This window comes from Vombatus ursinus, unplaced genomic scaffold (assembly GCF_900497805.2).
Source record: "Vombatus ursinus unplaced genomic scaffold, bare-nosed wombat genome assembly UNPS02014832.1, whole genome shotgun sequence".
Taxonomy (NCBI): domain Eukaryota; kingdom Metazoa; phylum Chordata; class Mammalia; order Diprotodontia; family Vombatidae; genus Vombatus; species Vombatus ursinus.
Genome location: NW_020954610.1, coordinates 38,519,656 through 38,533,778, shown reverse-complemented (window position 1 = coordinate 38,533,778; position 14,123 = coordinate 38,519,656). Strand labels below are relative to the sequence as shown.

Here is a 14,123-nt window from a genome sequence, read left to right as displayed (position 1 = left end):
TTAAAATGTTAACTGCTTCACACAGATAATTAAAGGGCAAATGAAGTGCAGACAACTGAGACATGCCTGTAGTTGAGATTAAACTTATCCTCTCCATAAATATGATACAATAATATTACTCACAAAGTAGATAGAGAATTAATTTAATCATTATGGAATTTAATCTAGATTTATACTAAGTTACCTCAATACTTAGAAATATACTGGTGTTTCATGTTATACAATAATGTGAACTTTTTAATAAGCCCCTACTAAAATCAACCCCCTACCCCTAACTGTTTTCTACCTTAAAAAAGCAATGTGATCTTGCCCAAGAGAGTCATATTACTCTCCGAGAAATATAAAATGGAGGAAGTACAGTATGGGATTTTCTTCTACCCCTACCTGCACTATACCAAATTTCAAAAGGAAGAGAAGTCAACTTGCTTTCTAGAGAGTGAAAATGAGAAGAGATGGGCCTTAATGGAGTAAATAGTAGGGAATGGGTAGTTAGGATCATAAAATTATACCAAATTTCAGCTTGAAGGTAACTTTCAGGTATGGTTGTACTAAAAGACTTCTGAACTAGAGTTCCTTCAAAGGGGTCATTGAGTGTCTGTCTACTTGAAGACTTCCAGGGTTAGGGGATGCATGACTTCATTAGACAGATTTCCCTTAAGTAGAGCTTCACCCCTTGCTCCTAGTTCTGCCCCCTGGATCTTTGTCATCCTATATTTTTTTTTCTGTCTAGGTAATGGGGTTAAGTGACTTGCCCAGGGTTACACAGCTAAAGTGTTATGTTTCTGAGGCCGGATTTGAAGTCAGGTCCCCCTGATTCCAGGGCCGGTGCTCTATCCACTGCACCACCTAGCTGCCCCATCTTGTATTTTTTCAGCTGACTTCTTTGAGCCTAAGTTTATTTTTATCTCTATTAAACGCTTCTTTAGTATATGTAGCCATCAAAATCCTTTTTGAGCCAGTCATCCGACATGTTAGTTTTCCTTCTCAGATTTGTGTTGTATGCAGATTTCAGAAACAGGTCAACAATTACTTTATCCAAGTTATGGATATGAATGTAGAACAATGCAGCCAAAGGCAGATCCTTGAGGCACTCCTCTGAAGTCCTTTCAGAGTTAAAAGGGCCTTTAGAGTTCTAGTACAGTTCCTTCGTTTTGTGTACTGAATGCCCTGAAAGATTCAGTGACTCACCTAAGAGAGAAAATAAAAATGAGAGCCAAGATTCAAATTCAAGTGGTTTGACTCTGTATCCTTCCATTACACAGTATTAAAAGAGTGGAGTGAAATTATAGTGGGTTTTAGAAAGCGGACTAAGGAGTTTTTATTTCATCTTGTAGATTATTCAGTTTTAAAATGCTGCTAAGTCCTTCCCCCTTTTCACCTACCCAGATGTAAATGCTAAGCACTTAGAATGTGCCAGGTGCTGTACTAAGTAGTGAAGATACAAGCCAAAAGAAAGATAGGCCTGTCCTCAAAGAGCTTACATTCCAGTGGAGAAGATAACACATAAAAGGCAACTGAAAAAGGGGGGGAGGGGAGGCAGAAATGGAGAAAGAAGGAGGCTTTAATGGAGAAGTCCAGAGGAGTGTGGCCTTAGAGGAAAAAGAGATAGCTCTCTTGGTCTCCTGCCTTAAATGGAGCCCTTTACATACCAACCAGAAGGGACTGCAGGGTCAGAGGGTACTTTCAGAAGTCTGAGTTGCAGGATTGAAGTGATCTTCCAGGATGAAGAATAATGGAAAAGTCCAGTGGAATACAGACTAGTGGGAAATGAAAAGTTAAAAATTTTCTGACCACTGTAGTCTACCTGATTTCTTATTCTATATTTTAAATCTAAATATCACTGTTTATGCTATTCATTTTTATACTTTATGTCAAATTACACGGTATTCCTTACATTAATGGTATTGTCTGTGAGGCTTATTTTTTCAAGAAAATTGTAAGCTTTTTGAAAGTGGGACTTGTGTAATTCTTTTATATCCCTCCATGGTGCCAACCCAAGTAAATACTAATTGAATTATGTTGTTTCTTAGTATTCTTACTATCTAGTTCTAATGGACAGAGTTTTTTTTTTCCTTTAGGCTTTCCAAGATCTCCCAAACACAGTGGAAGAAATTGATTCTTTACTCTCAGAAGAGAAGACGAGAGCTTCTTGCTTCACAGGCCTGAATGCTTCAGTACGCTTTCCCACCTCCAGTCTCCTTAGTACTTGCCTCCTACTCTGTACTAGAGTTCTTGGTAATAATAAGCTAGACAGCAGGAACAATGTGCTGTAAATGCCAGATTCTGAATCTATTAGAATTTTAAATAGATTCTTCCTAAGGAACAGGGTGTTCTTGCCTTTTCTTTATAAAAAAGAATAGTTGGGCTAACCTATAATACTTCAATGTCTAACATTTTTCAAAAGATAGAAATGTCATATTTTCAGTACATAAGGAGTGCATAAGTTAATTACATGCAAACAAAACAACAAAGCAATACAGTTGGCATTTTTAAGTTAAGACTCTAATTGATGCACATTTTAATGTTTGTTATTTTATCTTCTGAAAGATTTGTCCTAAAGTAAAGTGCTTTTTGCTGCCAGGTTGTTGAAGACTACAAAAAAAGAACACAAGAAATACAACAGTTAACTGAGGAACTAGCGCAAAAGACAAACGAATTGGATAACTATAGACAGACCATTTCAAAGGTGATATTTTAAATTCTGTTTTTTGCCACTTGATACTCACTAATGATAATGTGAGGAGAGGCAAGGATATAAAAGGGGATAGTTTCTTTAAAGGAAAACAATTTTTAGGGAAAATGCAATATTCAAAGTTTATTCAGTGTGTAATAAAGACTAATTTGATGTTATGTTGTAATTTTTTTTTTGTAATATAATAGTTTTTCCAATTTTTATGGTACTGTATACTTGTCTCTTTATGTTTAGGTTAAAGAAAGGTGGCTCAATCCCTTGAAACAACTGGTAGAACAAATAAATGAAAAATTTAGCAGTTTTTTTAGTTCCATGGGGTGTGCTGGTGAAGTGGATCTCCATACAGAAAATGAGGTATAAGTGTCTTTCCTGAACAAACTCTAAGGACTACAAAAGAATTAAAAAACATAATTATAATTTACTTTTCTCCTATAGAAATATCTTATAAGTTTATTTAGTTTGAGACCTTAGAATCCTTCTGTTAAAAATCATTGATCACTCAAAAAAATTTTGAAGGAAAGAAAAATATCTGTTCAGTCAGGCTGTTTCTTTGGTGACTTTTAAAGATTAGTGAATTAATAATCTCATTATTGACCCTCTGTTACAGTCTAATAAAAGTGATTAATGGTAAATAAGAAATGATGGGTATTCTTTCTGAACACTTGAATACTTTCTGAATATTTCCAACTTGGTGAACTTGGTGAAAAAACTTCCTTTTTTTTCCTTCTGATTTATAATTTAACTATAACTATAAATTCATTAGTGTGAAAATTTCTGAAAAGGAATAATATTGTAATAGCTGGAGGCTCATAAATTTTAATATTGAATATTAAGTAGAATAAATACATAAGGAGTAAAGCAGAATGTTAATACAGTAAAATACTGAGGGAAAGGAAATTTTTTTAATATGTAAGTATTGCTTAACAATTTGGAATGAAAGTACAACCATTAATGATAAAGTTTATCAGAATTTTACCTCCCCAGGAAAGCTTTCTCTTTCTTGATATTGACTGACTCCTAGAGTCCTTTTCTTCTTCACCTGTGTTATGAAAATTGTTGATAGCCAACTTAGGCAAAGCCATTTCCTGGAATTTAATTAAATATGCCATATTTATGAGTTATAGTGAACTGATGCACCTTTCTCCAGTAAGGTTCAATTGTATTGTGCCTGATGGGAACTAAGGCTATTACTCTAAGACTGTCTCTTTTAGCTTAACTATTCGATATTATTATTATCATTCGATGATGTCCTAAGGTCATTTGTAAAATTTTAGATTGGTTGATTTGCTTATTGGGTGATGGTACAGGTTTAATTTCAGAAGATAGTTTTTCTCATCTAGTTGCCTATGAGTCATGAATGATTAAAAAAAATCTATGAAGCACTTCACTGTGTGAAAAGCCATGTGCTAAGTGCTGGGAATACAAATTGAAAAGCAATCCAGTCCTTGCCTCAAGGAATTCACATTCCCATGAGAGAGGGCAGGTTTAGGAGGTTTCAGGTGGATGTCAGATGGAAAGACCCAATGGCATTTAGGGTACAGAGGCAAAATGAATGGTAATGTTATGGTGACAAAACCATCTGTATCAACCCTTTTGATGATGCCAAGGAATTTGAAGGTAAGAACTTTCTGGTCTCCTGAAGCTGAGACTGCCTTGGAGGTAGTTGCTACAGCACCTGCAAAGGCACTTGAACAGTGGCCACAGGGACTGGGCTGGACATAGGGCAAGTGATATAGGGGGTAGTCAGAGAATGGCAATTAATCAATAGTTGACGATGAAGGTGGTAGGCATGGTTGCCCCTCAACAAGGAATATTCCTCTTGATGATGGCTGTGGGGGTTGGGTGGGTAGTCTGGGAAATGATGCTGTTCCTGGGGTTCTTGGACATAAGGACCTGAGCTATCTCCATTGAAGTTTGAGTGGTAGCATTTGTTTGATTCACCTGGCACATACTGCTACCTGTCTTTCAGGGCACCTACTGTACTAACCCATGCAGAAACATTCTAACTATGCAGTAGAGCTCAGTCATGCATTTTAACAATTTCATTTCAGATAGACAGTAGTTTCACTAAAATTTGTGTCACTTTATCTTATAATTGATATTTTTATTTTGAGAACTTATTTTACCCCATTGTCAAAGTACTGTATGAGATACTAGAGAAAAAAGGCTTAATGTTTTTTTCATAAAACTTATCTGATTTACAGGAAGACTATGATAAATATGGAATTAGAATTCGAGTCAAATTTCGCAGTAGCACACAACTGCATGAACTAACTTCAAGTCATCAAAGTGGAGGTGAAATAAGTGTTTCCACAATGTTATACTTGATGGCACTCCAGGAACTTAACAGATGTCCGTTTAGAGTGGTAGATGAAATCAATCAGGTATGAGTATAACTTTGTGAAATTAGGTTTTATTCATTTTCTAGTCAATATTAATTTAATTTTTATTATTATCATCAAGGGAATGGACCCAGCCAATGAAAGAAGAGTATTTGAGATGGTTGTAAACACTGCCTGTAAAGAAACCACATCTCAGTATTTCTTAATTACGCCAAAGGTAGGTAATCTATGACCTGAAAGCAGTAACATACTTAAAAGTACCCAAATGATTTCCATGTAGTAGCTTGATTACTTAAGAGGATATTGCCCAGTGATAAAAATAGTTAGGTACTTTCTAATAGTAGCAATGGCAAAGGAAGAACTGAAAGGATTAAAATAATGCTTCTTTTATTGACAAGGATCCATAGACTCATAGCTCTAAAGCTGGGAGAAAACTAGGGCCCAGGGAGGTTAAGTCATTTGCCTGAGGTCCTTCCAGATAGTCAGCATCTGGCAGGTTTTGAAGCAAGTTCCTCTTTACTCCAGAGCCAGTGGAGCCATAGCCATATGTATGTGATAAGGATTTGTAAGACCCAGGATGGTGGTTCTCTTTTTACTTAGCCTAAAAAAAACCTGTACCTGAAATAGTGTGGTCACCTTCTTCACAGTGACCTAACTTCCACTTGTCAAAAGAAGGCTTGTTCTTAAAGATTTTGATCTTTATCACTGTTTGTTCCACTACTATATTTAGTGCTGTGACTAAATCCTAAAACTAACATTCAGACAAGTAAAGAGATTAGGAGAAATCCGCCAAAACTCTGGCTTCATTCTATACTTAGCTGTTCATAATCACTTTTCCCCTTTGACTTTAACTTTTCACTTCCTACTAAGCCCTAACCCTGGGTGACACCCTCTTATTCCATCTTCAAAGTAAGGGTATCCTCAACTATCATACCTACTTTGGTGTTCCTTTGAGGATCAAATGAAATAACATATAAAGCAATTTGCAAACTTGAAGTCCTGCATAAATGCCAGCTATTACTATTTTCCACTATTACTTCTTAACCAGTTGGTCCACTTAGAAATTCATGCTCTAATCTGATTTGAGTCCTGACTGCTACAGGCACAACCCTTTTACTCATCTCTTAATGACTATGCAGGGGTGGGGAACCTGCCGCCTCGAGGCCACTTGGGGCCCCTAGGTCCTCAAGGGACGGCCCTTTGACTGAATCCAAACTTAACAAAACAAACCCCCTTAATAAAAGGATTTATTCTGTAAAACTTGGACTCCAGTCAAAAAGGCACACCCAAGGACCTAGAAGGACCCGTGTGGCCTTGAAGCGGCAAGTTCTCGCCCTTACGCTACCCATTTCACTCTTTACTATGTCCATTTCCAGCCGTTTCTCAAGGCTCCAACCCTAACCCCACACCTCTCAGGAGATAACTTCATCTCCTTTACAGATTGTATTGAGGCCACCCCTTCTCCCTTCCACCATACTTCAAAATCTCTTTATGTCATCATTTGTGCTCTCCTCCTTTGCTCCAGTGTCAGAGAATGGTCATCTACCTTTCCAAAGTGAATTATACCATTTATACCCTTGATCTGACACTTCATGTTTCTTTTTTTTCCAAGTTTAAGAAAGGTATATACATAATTTTAAAAATCCAAATACATATTAAACTTTGTATCAGTGCACATTTATTTTTAAACAGAAAAGATCCAGAAAGTTAGGTTTGTTATTTTTATAACTTGAGGAGGAGAGGGGCTGTGATGGAATAGTTTGGCTTTACTCTATAGACAGATAGCTGGACACCTACTTATATGTACTCACAATGCTAGAGCAGCACTAAATGCTTTGTGTAACACTGTTATACACAGTTAAGTAAAAGCACTCAGTTTGGTTTGATGGACACATTGTTTAAGTCAACATTTTTGTAATGAAGATCCCCTTAGTAGATATCAGTAGTTCGATTTCATGAAATATATGTTTAGATTGGAAAAAGAAGTACACATGCTCTCCTTCAGTTTTGCCAACTACTGCAAGAAACTACTAAATCTAGATGTTCTCACATCATTACATCTGTGGATCAAGTACTGTGTAAAAATGAATGTAAAATCTGAATCCTCCTCTACTCCCCAGAATACCCAACTGGTACATTTCAAATAAAAGTTGTTGCACCTCATCCAGTTAGAATAGTGGACAAGTCTTGTTCTCTTAGGAGGCCTGCCAAACCAAACAACTTTTCAACAGAATATGCTCTTCACTAGGAAGATACTCTGAAGGGCAAAATGAGCTTCAGTGTTATGATACACACACTTCAAACTGGATACTAGGCTGTGAAAGTTTACCACTGTCTTCTGTCTTTTTCTGCCCAGGTCCATGGCAAGTTGTCTTGCACTTAAACAATCACAAACTTAACCGCAATAACTCATTGTCTACCACTGGAGTGTTAGACGTGTATGTCTGCTTCAAAGTGCCCTTTGGACACTTCATGTTTCTTGGGACCTTGTTCCATCAATTCTCTCCCCACCCCCTTATCTTAAATTTTCTCCTCTCTGCTTACTCCTTTTCCTGCCTACAAACATACTTAGTTTTTCCTCATATGGAAGATAAAAAGGGAAGAAGGGAAATAGCTCTGCATATAATTCCCACAGTTGAAAAAACTTTCCCTCAATCCTGCTATCCCCTCAAATTATTGTCTAATATTTAAGTGTTTCAATTCTCTTCCTTGACATGTCTATACCATTTGACCTTTTTCTTTTGGAGGCAGCATGATATAATACAAAGGGAATTGGATTTAGAATAGGATGCCTGAGGTTGAATCCCAGTTCTCTCAATTTATAAACTATTCCTTGGGCAGATCACTTAATCTCTCTCTGTTTCAGTTTCCTCACCTGTAAAATATATTGCTTGGACTAACCACTCACTCATAGGATTGTTGTGAGGAAAGGGGATTGCAAGCCTTTAAGTACCATTTGAGTTATTGTAATTTATTTTTCTCTTTTGCTGCACACCGCACATTTCTCTGTTGGTTCTCAAACTGTGTAGTCATTCCTTAATCTAAAAATGTTCCCTAAGTTTCTGACGTTGGCCCTCTACTTTCTGTGCTCTGTTCCTCAATAGTCTCATCTTCCATTACCATGGGCTTCAACTATCATCTTTGCATATAATTCCCAGGTCTTTGTATCTTTCCTGGATTCTAGTCTTATCTCCAGCTGCCTTCTGGATCTCCATATTGTGACCTGGATATCCTGACAGCACCACAAACTCAGCATGCCCTTGAGAATTGTTCCCCATTCTCTTCTTTATTCCAGTCTCTTAAGGAGGTGGTCCTTTTCCACAAGGCCATCCCCTCTTGTTCTATGGAACTTTAATCCCATTTTCTCCTTTCTTCCCCAGCAGATTACCCCTATAATCATCCTCCATAATCTTCCATCTTTCCCTATTTTTTTCTTTCCTCAGTGCCTAAAAACATGCCCAAGTCTGTTCCTAGCCATAATAGCCTATCACTCCTTCCTCTTTCAGGTAAACTTCTAGATAAAGCCATTTGCAATCATTGCCTCTACCTCCTCTCTTCTTACCCTATTGCAGTCTGGCTTCCAGCCTTATCACTCAACTGAAACTGCTCTGTCCAAAGTTACTAGTTATGATCATTAGCTTTTATATTTTAAAGAACATCACTAGAACCAAAAATGGCCTTTTATTCTTTGATAAAGGATTGCTCTCAGGGGGCAGGAGAGAAATACATTAGAAAATGTAAACAGTGTAAAAACAAAAGACATCAATAAAAAATTATTTTCAAAAATGCTTTTTGAAAAGGGAATCCCATACCTGGACAAGATTTCTATCCGCAAGTATTCATCCAGTCTTTGCTTGAAGACTTCCAGTGTGTCATTACGCATCTGGACAACTGTAATTGTCAGGAAGAGTTGACACAATCAAGCACAGGAGGAATTAGATGAAGAGGAAAAAAAAATTAATCTTTCATATGGCAAAATACTTCCATCTAGGAAATGGGAGGATGAGAAGCAGAGTGGGAATTAGGAAGCCTAAGTCTTCAAGTGGCCCTCGGACACAGTTCCCTCCCTGTGCTTCAGTTTCTTCCTCTGTAAAGCAGACATAATTTCATCCTTTCCCTATCTAGAAGTTGTTTATATGAAATAAATAAAACAATGTATTATGTTATAAGCTCTTGAAAGGCAAGGATGGAGTAATTTTCAATGTTGATAGCCTTAGTATCTAATAGGGAGAGAGAATGTGTTTATTAAGCACTTACTATGTGCCAGCACTAGGAATAAAAGTACACGTAAGCAAGCTACTTCCTGTCCTTGAGGAAATTAACATTTTTTATTTACATTTTATTTTATTTACGTTTACATTTATTTAAATTTATTGATGTGCTTTGTTTTTATATTAAAGACATGTATAGATTACTCCCACTTCATAAGAAAATTCATAACAAAGTAAAACACTTGAGTAAAACTAATAATACAGTAGCCTCATCTGAAAATACCTGCAACATTTCACATCTGTGGCATCCTACCACCTATTTTTTTTTTTAATGAACAGAGATAAGTTTTTCTTTTCCACCCCCCAGGGGGCAGGTGGGAGAGAGACACATTTCTTGTAACAAATATTCATAGTCAAGCAAAACGAATTCCTTCAATGTCTGTATTTTAAAGTATATGTGTCATTCTGCACCCTTAAATCCATCACATCTGTATAATAAATAGGTAAGATGTTTCATCACTGGTTCTCTGGAATTATGAGTGGTCCTTATATTGATCATAGGTCTTACAGCTTTCAAGGTTGTTTGTTTTACAGTGTTCTTATTGTAAAAATTATTCTGCTGGTTCTTTTCATTTCATTCTTTATCCATTTGTAAACAGTCATCAAAATTACTCATTTTATACTATTGATGTTACAGTATAAATTGTTCTTTTGGTTCTTCCTATTTCATTCTCCATTAATTCATGTAAATCTTTCTATGTCTTTTCAGAATCATCCATTTCCTTATTTCTTACAGCACAATAGTTAGTACCTACCCCATTACCTTCAAAAACCACAACTTATTCAACGATTTCTTAGTTGATAGACATCCCTTTAATTTCTTTCTTTTTTGCCACTGCAAAAAAAAAGTTGCTCTCCCTCTCCTCTCCCCACTGTGCTCGTGTTCTCTCTCTCTCTCTCTCCATATATAGATAGATAGATAGATAGATATAGTATACATATGTATATATGTATGTATATGTATATAGATATATACACACATACATACACCTTTTTTTTTTACACAAAAGACCTTTTCCTCTTTCTTTGATCTCTTTTGGGTAAAGGCTTAGCAGTGGTAAAGTTAAGTACTGACAGACCAGCAATAAGGTTAAAAATAAATAAAACCTACTCACTAAGGGCAAAAAAACAAACATCTCAGTGTAAAGGGCAAAAAAGCTTCTGTTCAAGCTGACAGTTGATTTTTTTAAATTTTTTTTTTTAAGATTGTAGAAGAAAAAGACCTTAACCTCTCTCCTCCTCCCCTTTAAGGAAGAGGCTTCAACGAGATCTCTCCCAATAGAGGACAGGATCCTCAGATTTAACTAAGATTAAAGGAAAGACTTCTCCTTTCTCCCTCTTATCATCAAAAGGATAGATATAACTAAAGTTAATCATGGTGCCAGTGGTGAATGACAAGACATAAAGAAAGACCACTGGATTAAAGGAAAGGTCCTCAATTTGTGTCAAAACTCCGTAACTAGGAGGTAACTAGGTGGCACAGTGGATAGAGCACTGGCCCTGGAGTCAGGGGGACCTGAGTTCAAATCTGACCTCAGACACATAACACTTACTAGCTGTATGACAGTGGGCAAGTCACTTAACCCCAATTGCCTCGCCAGAAAAAAAAAAAACAAAAAAACTCCATAACTGACTTTGACTCTTCTCTCCTTTTCACCCACCACATCTAGATAATTTCTATATCCAGACCCTTCCACACTGTCATCCTGACTTCATCAATAGCTTTCTAAGTAGCCTTCTGCTTCTAGTCAGTCTTTTTGCTCTCCAATTCATCCTTCATATCGCTATCAAAATAATCTTCATTATTCTGGCCTAATCATGTCTGACTCCTATTAATTGGTTCCCTTTTGATTGTGGGATAAAATATAAACTTCTTAGCCTGCCATTTTAATTATAGAATGGAAGTTCCTTGAGGTCATGGACTATTTTTGTCTTTGTAGATCCAATGCCTAGATTTTGTGACTTCAGTATTGCTAAGCACTGATGATGGTTATTGGGATTAAATGTTAAAATTTAAGATTCTCCATAATTTGTTACCAAGTTACCTTTCTAGTCTTATTTTATATTACTCCCTTTCAGGCACTCTATTCCAGCCAAACTGGACACTTACTTTTCCTTCTCACCACTGTGCATTCATGCAAATCAACCCTCGTCTGCAAAATGTATTCTTTTTTCATCTCTACCTGTTGAAATGCTTTTCTTCCATTAAATCACAATTTAGTTCTACTTCTTCCATGAATCCTTCCCTGATCCTCTAGCTAAAAGTGATCTCTCTCTTCAGATTTTCCTAGAACACTTTGGCTTTCTCCTTTGTTCCTGTCACATTTTACTCTGTATAGTATTTCTACATGGCATCTTTCCTCTTTTAGACAGTAAGCTCCTTAAGAATAGAAGTGATATCCTTTTTAGTTGTTGTATCTTCAGTGCTTAGGACAATGCTTTGCACGTAGTAGATAATTCATAAATGTTTGTTGATTTAAATAAGAAAGACTATGATAGAAAAATTCAAAGGGCTTGCTATCTTTTGTATGTAACTTCACATAGTGAGTGGGTTAGATGATATAACCACATGAATGTTTTCAATTAAAATACTAGTAAAGTACCAACTATATTCAGAGCACTGTGCTTGGCATTAAGGGAGATCATGGTCCCTATTCTCATGGAGCTTTTAGGAGGATATGTGTCATATGCAGAGAATTAATGGACGTACTCTCCCAAAATAATGCATGATAAGTGGGTTAGAGAGTTGTAAAACCAGCATTTTGTCAAGAGTCCATCCTTAAAAAATGTCAGAAAATATGGTAGTGCCAGATTATCTAGTGTCTTGAATACCATGTTTTGCCATTAATTATCATTTAAGAGATTATGAATAGTATTTCCTTTTACATTGAAATTGCTGTATAAAAGATGCCCTTTACTATACCAGGTACCATTAATATATCTAGATAAATGGCAGGCATTCAAATGGGAAATGTTTGGTACACCTACCATATATATAAGTGCTTTGATAGCTGCTCAGATATGCTTTAATTAATAGAAGATGAATGTTATTGCAGAGAGAACAAAAAGTGTGTTCTTGGTTTTTTTTCTTAACAAAAGTCCTAATGTAAGGGGTGAAATTCTTTTTTGCTTACTATGCATCTTAGGCACTGGGCACTGACTGATTCTGGGGAGATGTGGGGTTCAGGTTTAAACTGGAACAAGACTGGAGAATCCACTCTTGTTCAGAGTCTCGCCAGAAATTTTGGTTGTGATCCTCTAGCCCTAATCATCTAGAGGCCTCCCCAGAACATAGAGGTTGGTCCTTGAACCCTTTTCAAGGATGTTCAATTCAGTGAGGATCCCAGATTGAACTGGGCAGGAACTCTTAGATATTTGCTGAGTGTTATGAGTCTCAGTTATACACTTGAAATCATTTGGTAATTACTGGTCTCTTATCAGTGTTTTGGAGTTCTTAGAATGCTATAGTATTGTTATAGTGAAATAATAGTAGGAAAAGAATGTCCCTTAACATATATCTTCATGTGTTTTAATATTTACAGCTTCTTCAAAATCTCACTTACTGTGAAAAGATGACAGTGTTGTTTGTCTACAATGGCCCTTGCATGCTAGAGTCAAAGAAATACAATTTAAAGGCTTTCCTTAGGAGACGACGACGTATTGGAGTTAGCCAAATGGATCAGTGATGAAAGAAAAAGGGTCTTTGGAATTTTGCCTTAAAACTATGTTTATAATTACAGAGCTGTTGAGTAAAAATGAAGAAGTCTGCTGAAACTACAAAGAACTAGATTTATTTTTGGAAGCCTGCTTTGAAATATAAGCAGGGTGATAAGGTTGAAACCATGTAGTTAATAATTCTTCATGCTCCTTTGGAAAACTTGCTAGTAGTTGGAGTTACCCTATTTTAGCCTTTGTCGATTTGGGTTAGTATCCTGGTGTTTGTTCATTGGAGTTCTATGTAAAACTTTTAGTGTGGAATCAAACTGTCAGGTAATATGTGAAAGTACAGGTTACAGAGTTAGGTGGTTCGTGTTCACATGGCTATTGACAACAGAGTAACCGTAAGTTGAATGTAGAGAGACCTGAGTAATTTTTAAAACCTAAAGATGGTTCTATAAGCTTAGGTCATGATATTCTTCTAAGGTCCTTATATTTAACTGATAAAAATGGTTTGAGTATTTCTAGTTCAACGTGTTTGTCAGTGCTCGTTTCTACTATGAGGTATACCTTTGTTCTTTTGGAAAATTTAGAAAAAATTTTACGAAATTTGAAGTTTTTGTCCTATTTGTATTTCATACTCCTCCCCCCTTGCCCCCCCCAATTAAGCATATAGATTTAAAAAGTGGTAATAGGACTTCTTTGAAGTGCCACAAGGTAGACCTTGGAAGTAGCACAAATAAAACCAGGAAACTTCCAAAGAAGAAAGTCAGATGTCAAGGTTAGTGGGGGAGTGGGGGGGGGGGATAATAATACCATAAGATTTTTGTATTAAAAGTAAATTTTATTTTCCATTTTAAATCTTCAGGAATTTCATAATTTGGGAGGACTTGGTATAGGATTCATATGTGCCGGGATTTATTTATATCTAAGATTCTTAAATATTTTACATAGAGGAAAAGTGCATTCACTTATGAAGAACATAAAGAGTTCTTAAACTTCATATTTATTGCACTTCTGTAATTATATTGATCTTCTCTATTGTCTCAAAACTGATGAAAATTCCTTTTTTTATCAGTGAAAAACCTGTTAAATAATTTTTTAATTGAAGATATCCTCCTCAGCAGTGCAAAGCAAATTCTGTACCTTTTTGAAATATAT

General features: G+C 36.2%; 1 protein-coding gene across 1 annotated transcript in view; it reads left to right on the top strand.

Annotated features, from left to right (window-relative positions):
- The window catches only part of SMC5 (structural maintenance of chromosomes 5), a 75,539-nt gene extending 61,767 nt beyond the window's left edge, over nucleotides 1–13,772 (top strand). Inside the window, exons 19-24 of the mRNA XM_027839578.1 lie at nucleotides 2,079–2,174; nucleotides 2,582–2,686; nucleotides 2,927–3,046; nucleotides 4,897–5,076; nucleotides 5,156–5,251; nucleotides 12,848–13,772. Of these exons, the coding sequence (XP_027695379.1) occupies nucleotides 2,079–2,174; nucleotides 2,582–2,686; nucleotides 2,927–3,046; nucleotides 4,897–5,076; nucleotides 5,156–5,251; nucleotides 12,848–12,991 (741 nt within the window). The 3' untranslated portion in view covers nucleotides 12,992–13,772. The remainder of the gene's footprint in view (nucleotides 1–2,078; nucleotides 2,175–2,581; nucleotides 2,687–2,926; nucleotides 3,047–4,896; nucleotides 5,077–5,155; nucleotides 5,252–12,847) is intronic.
- Nucleotides 13,773–14,123: the final 351 nt, after the last annotated feature.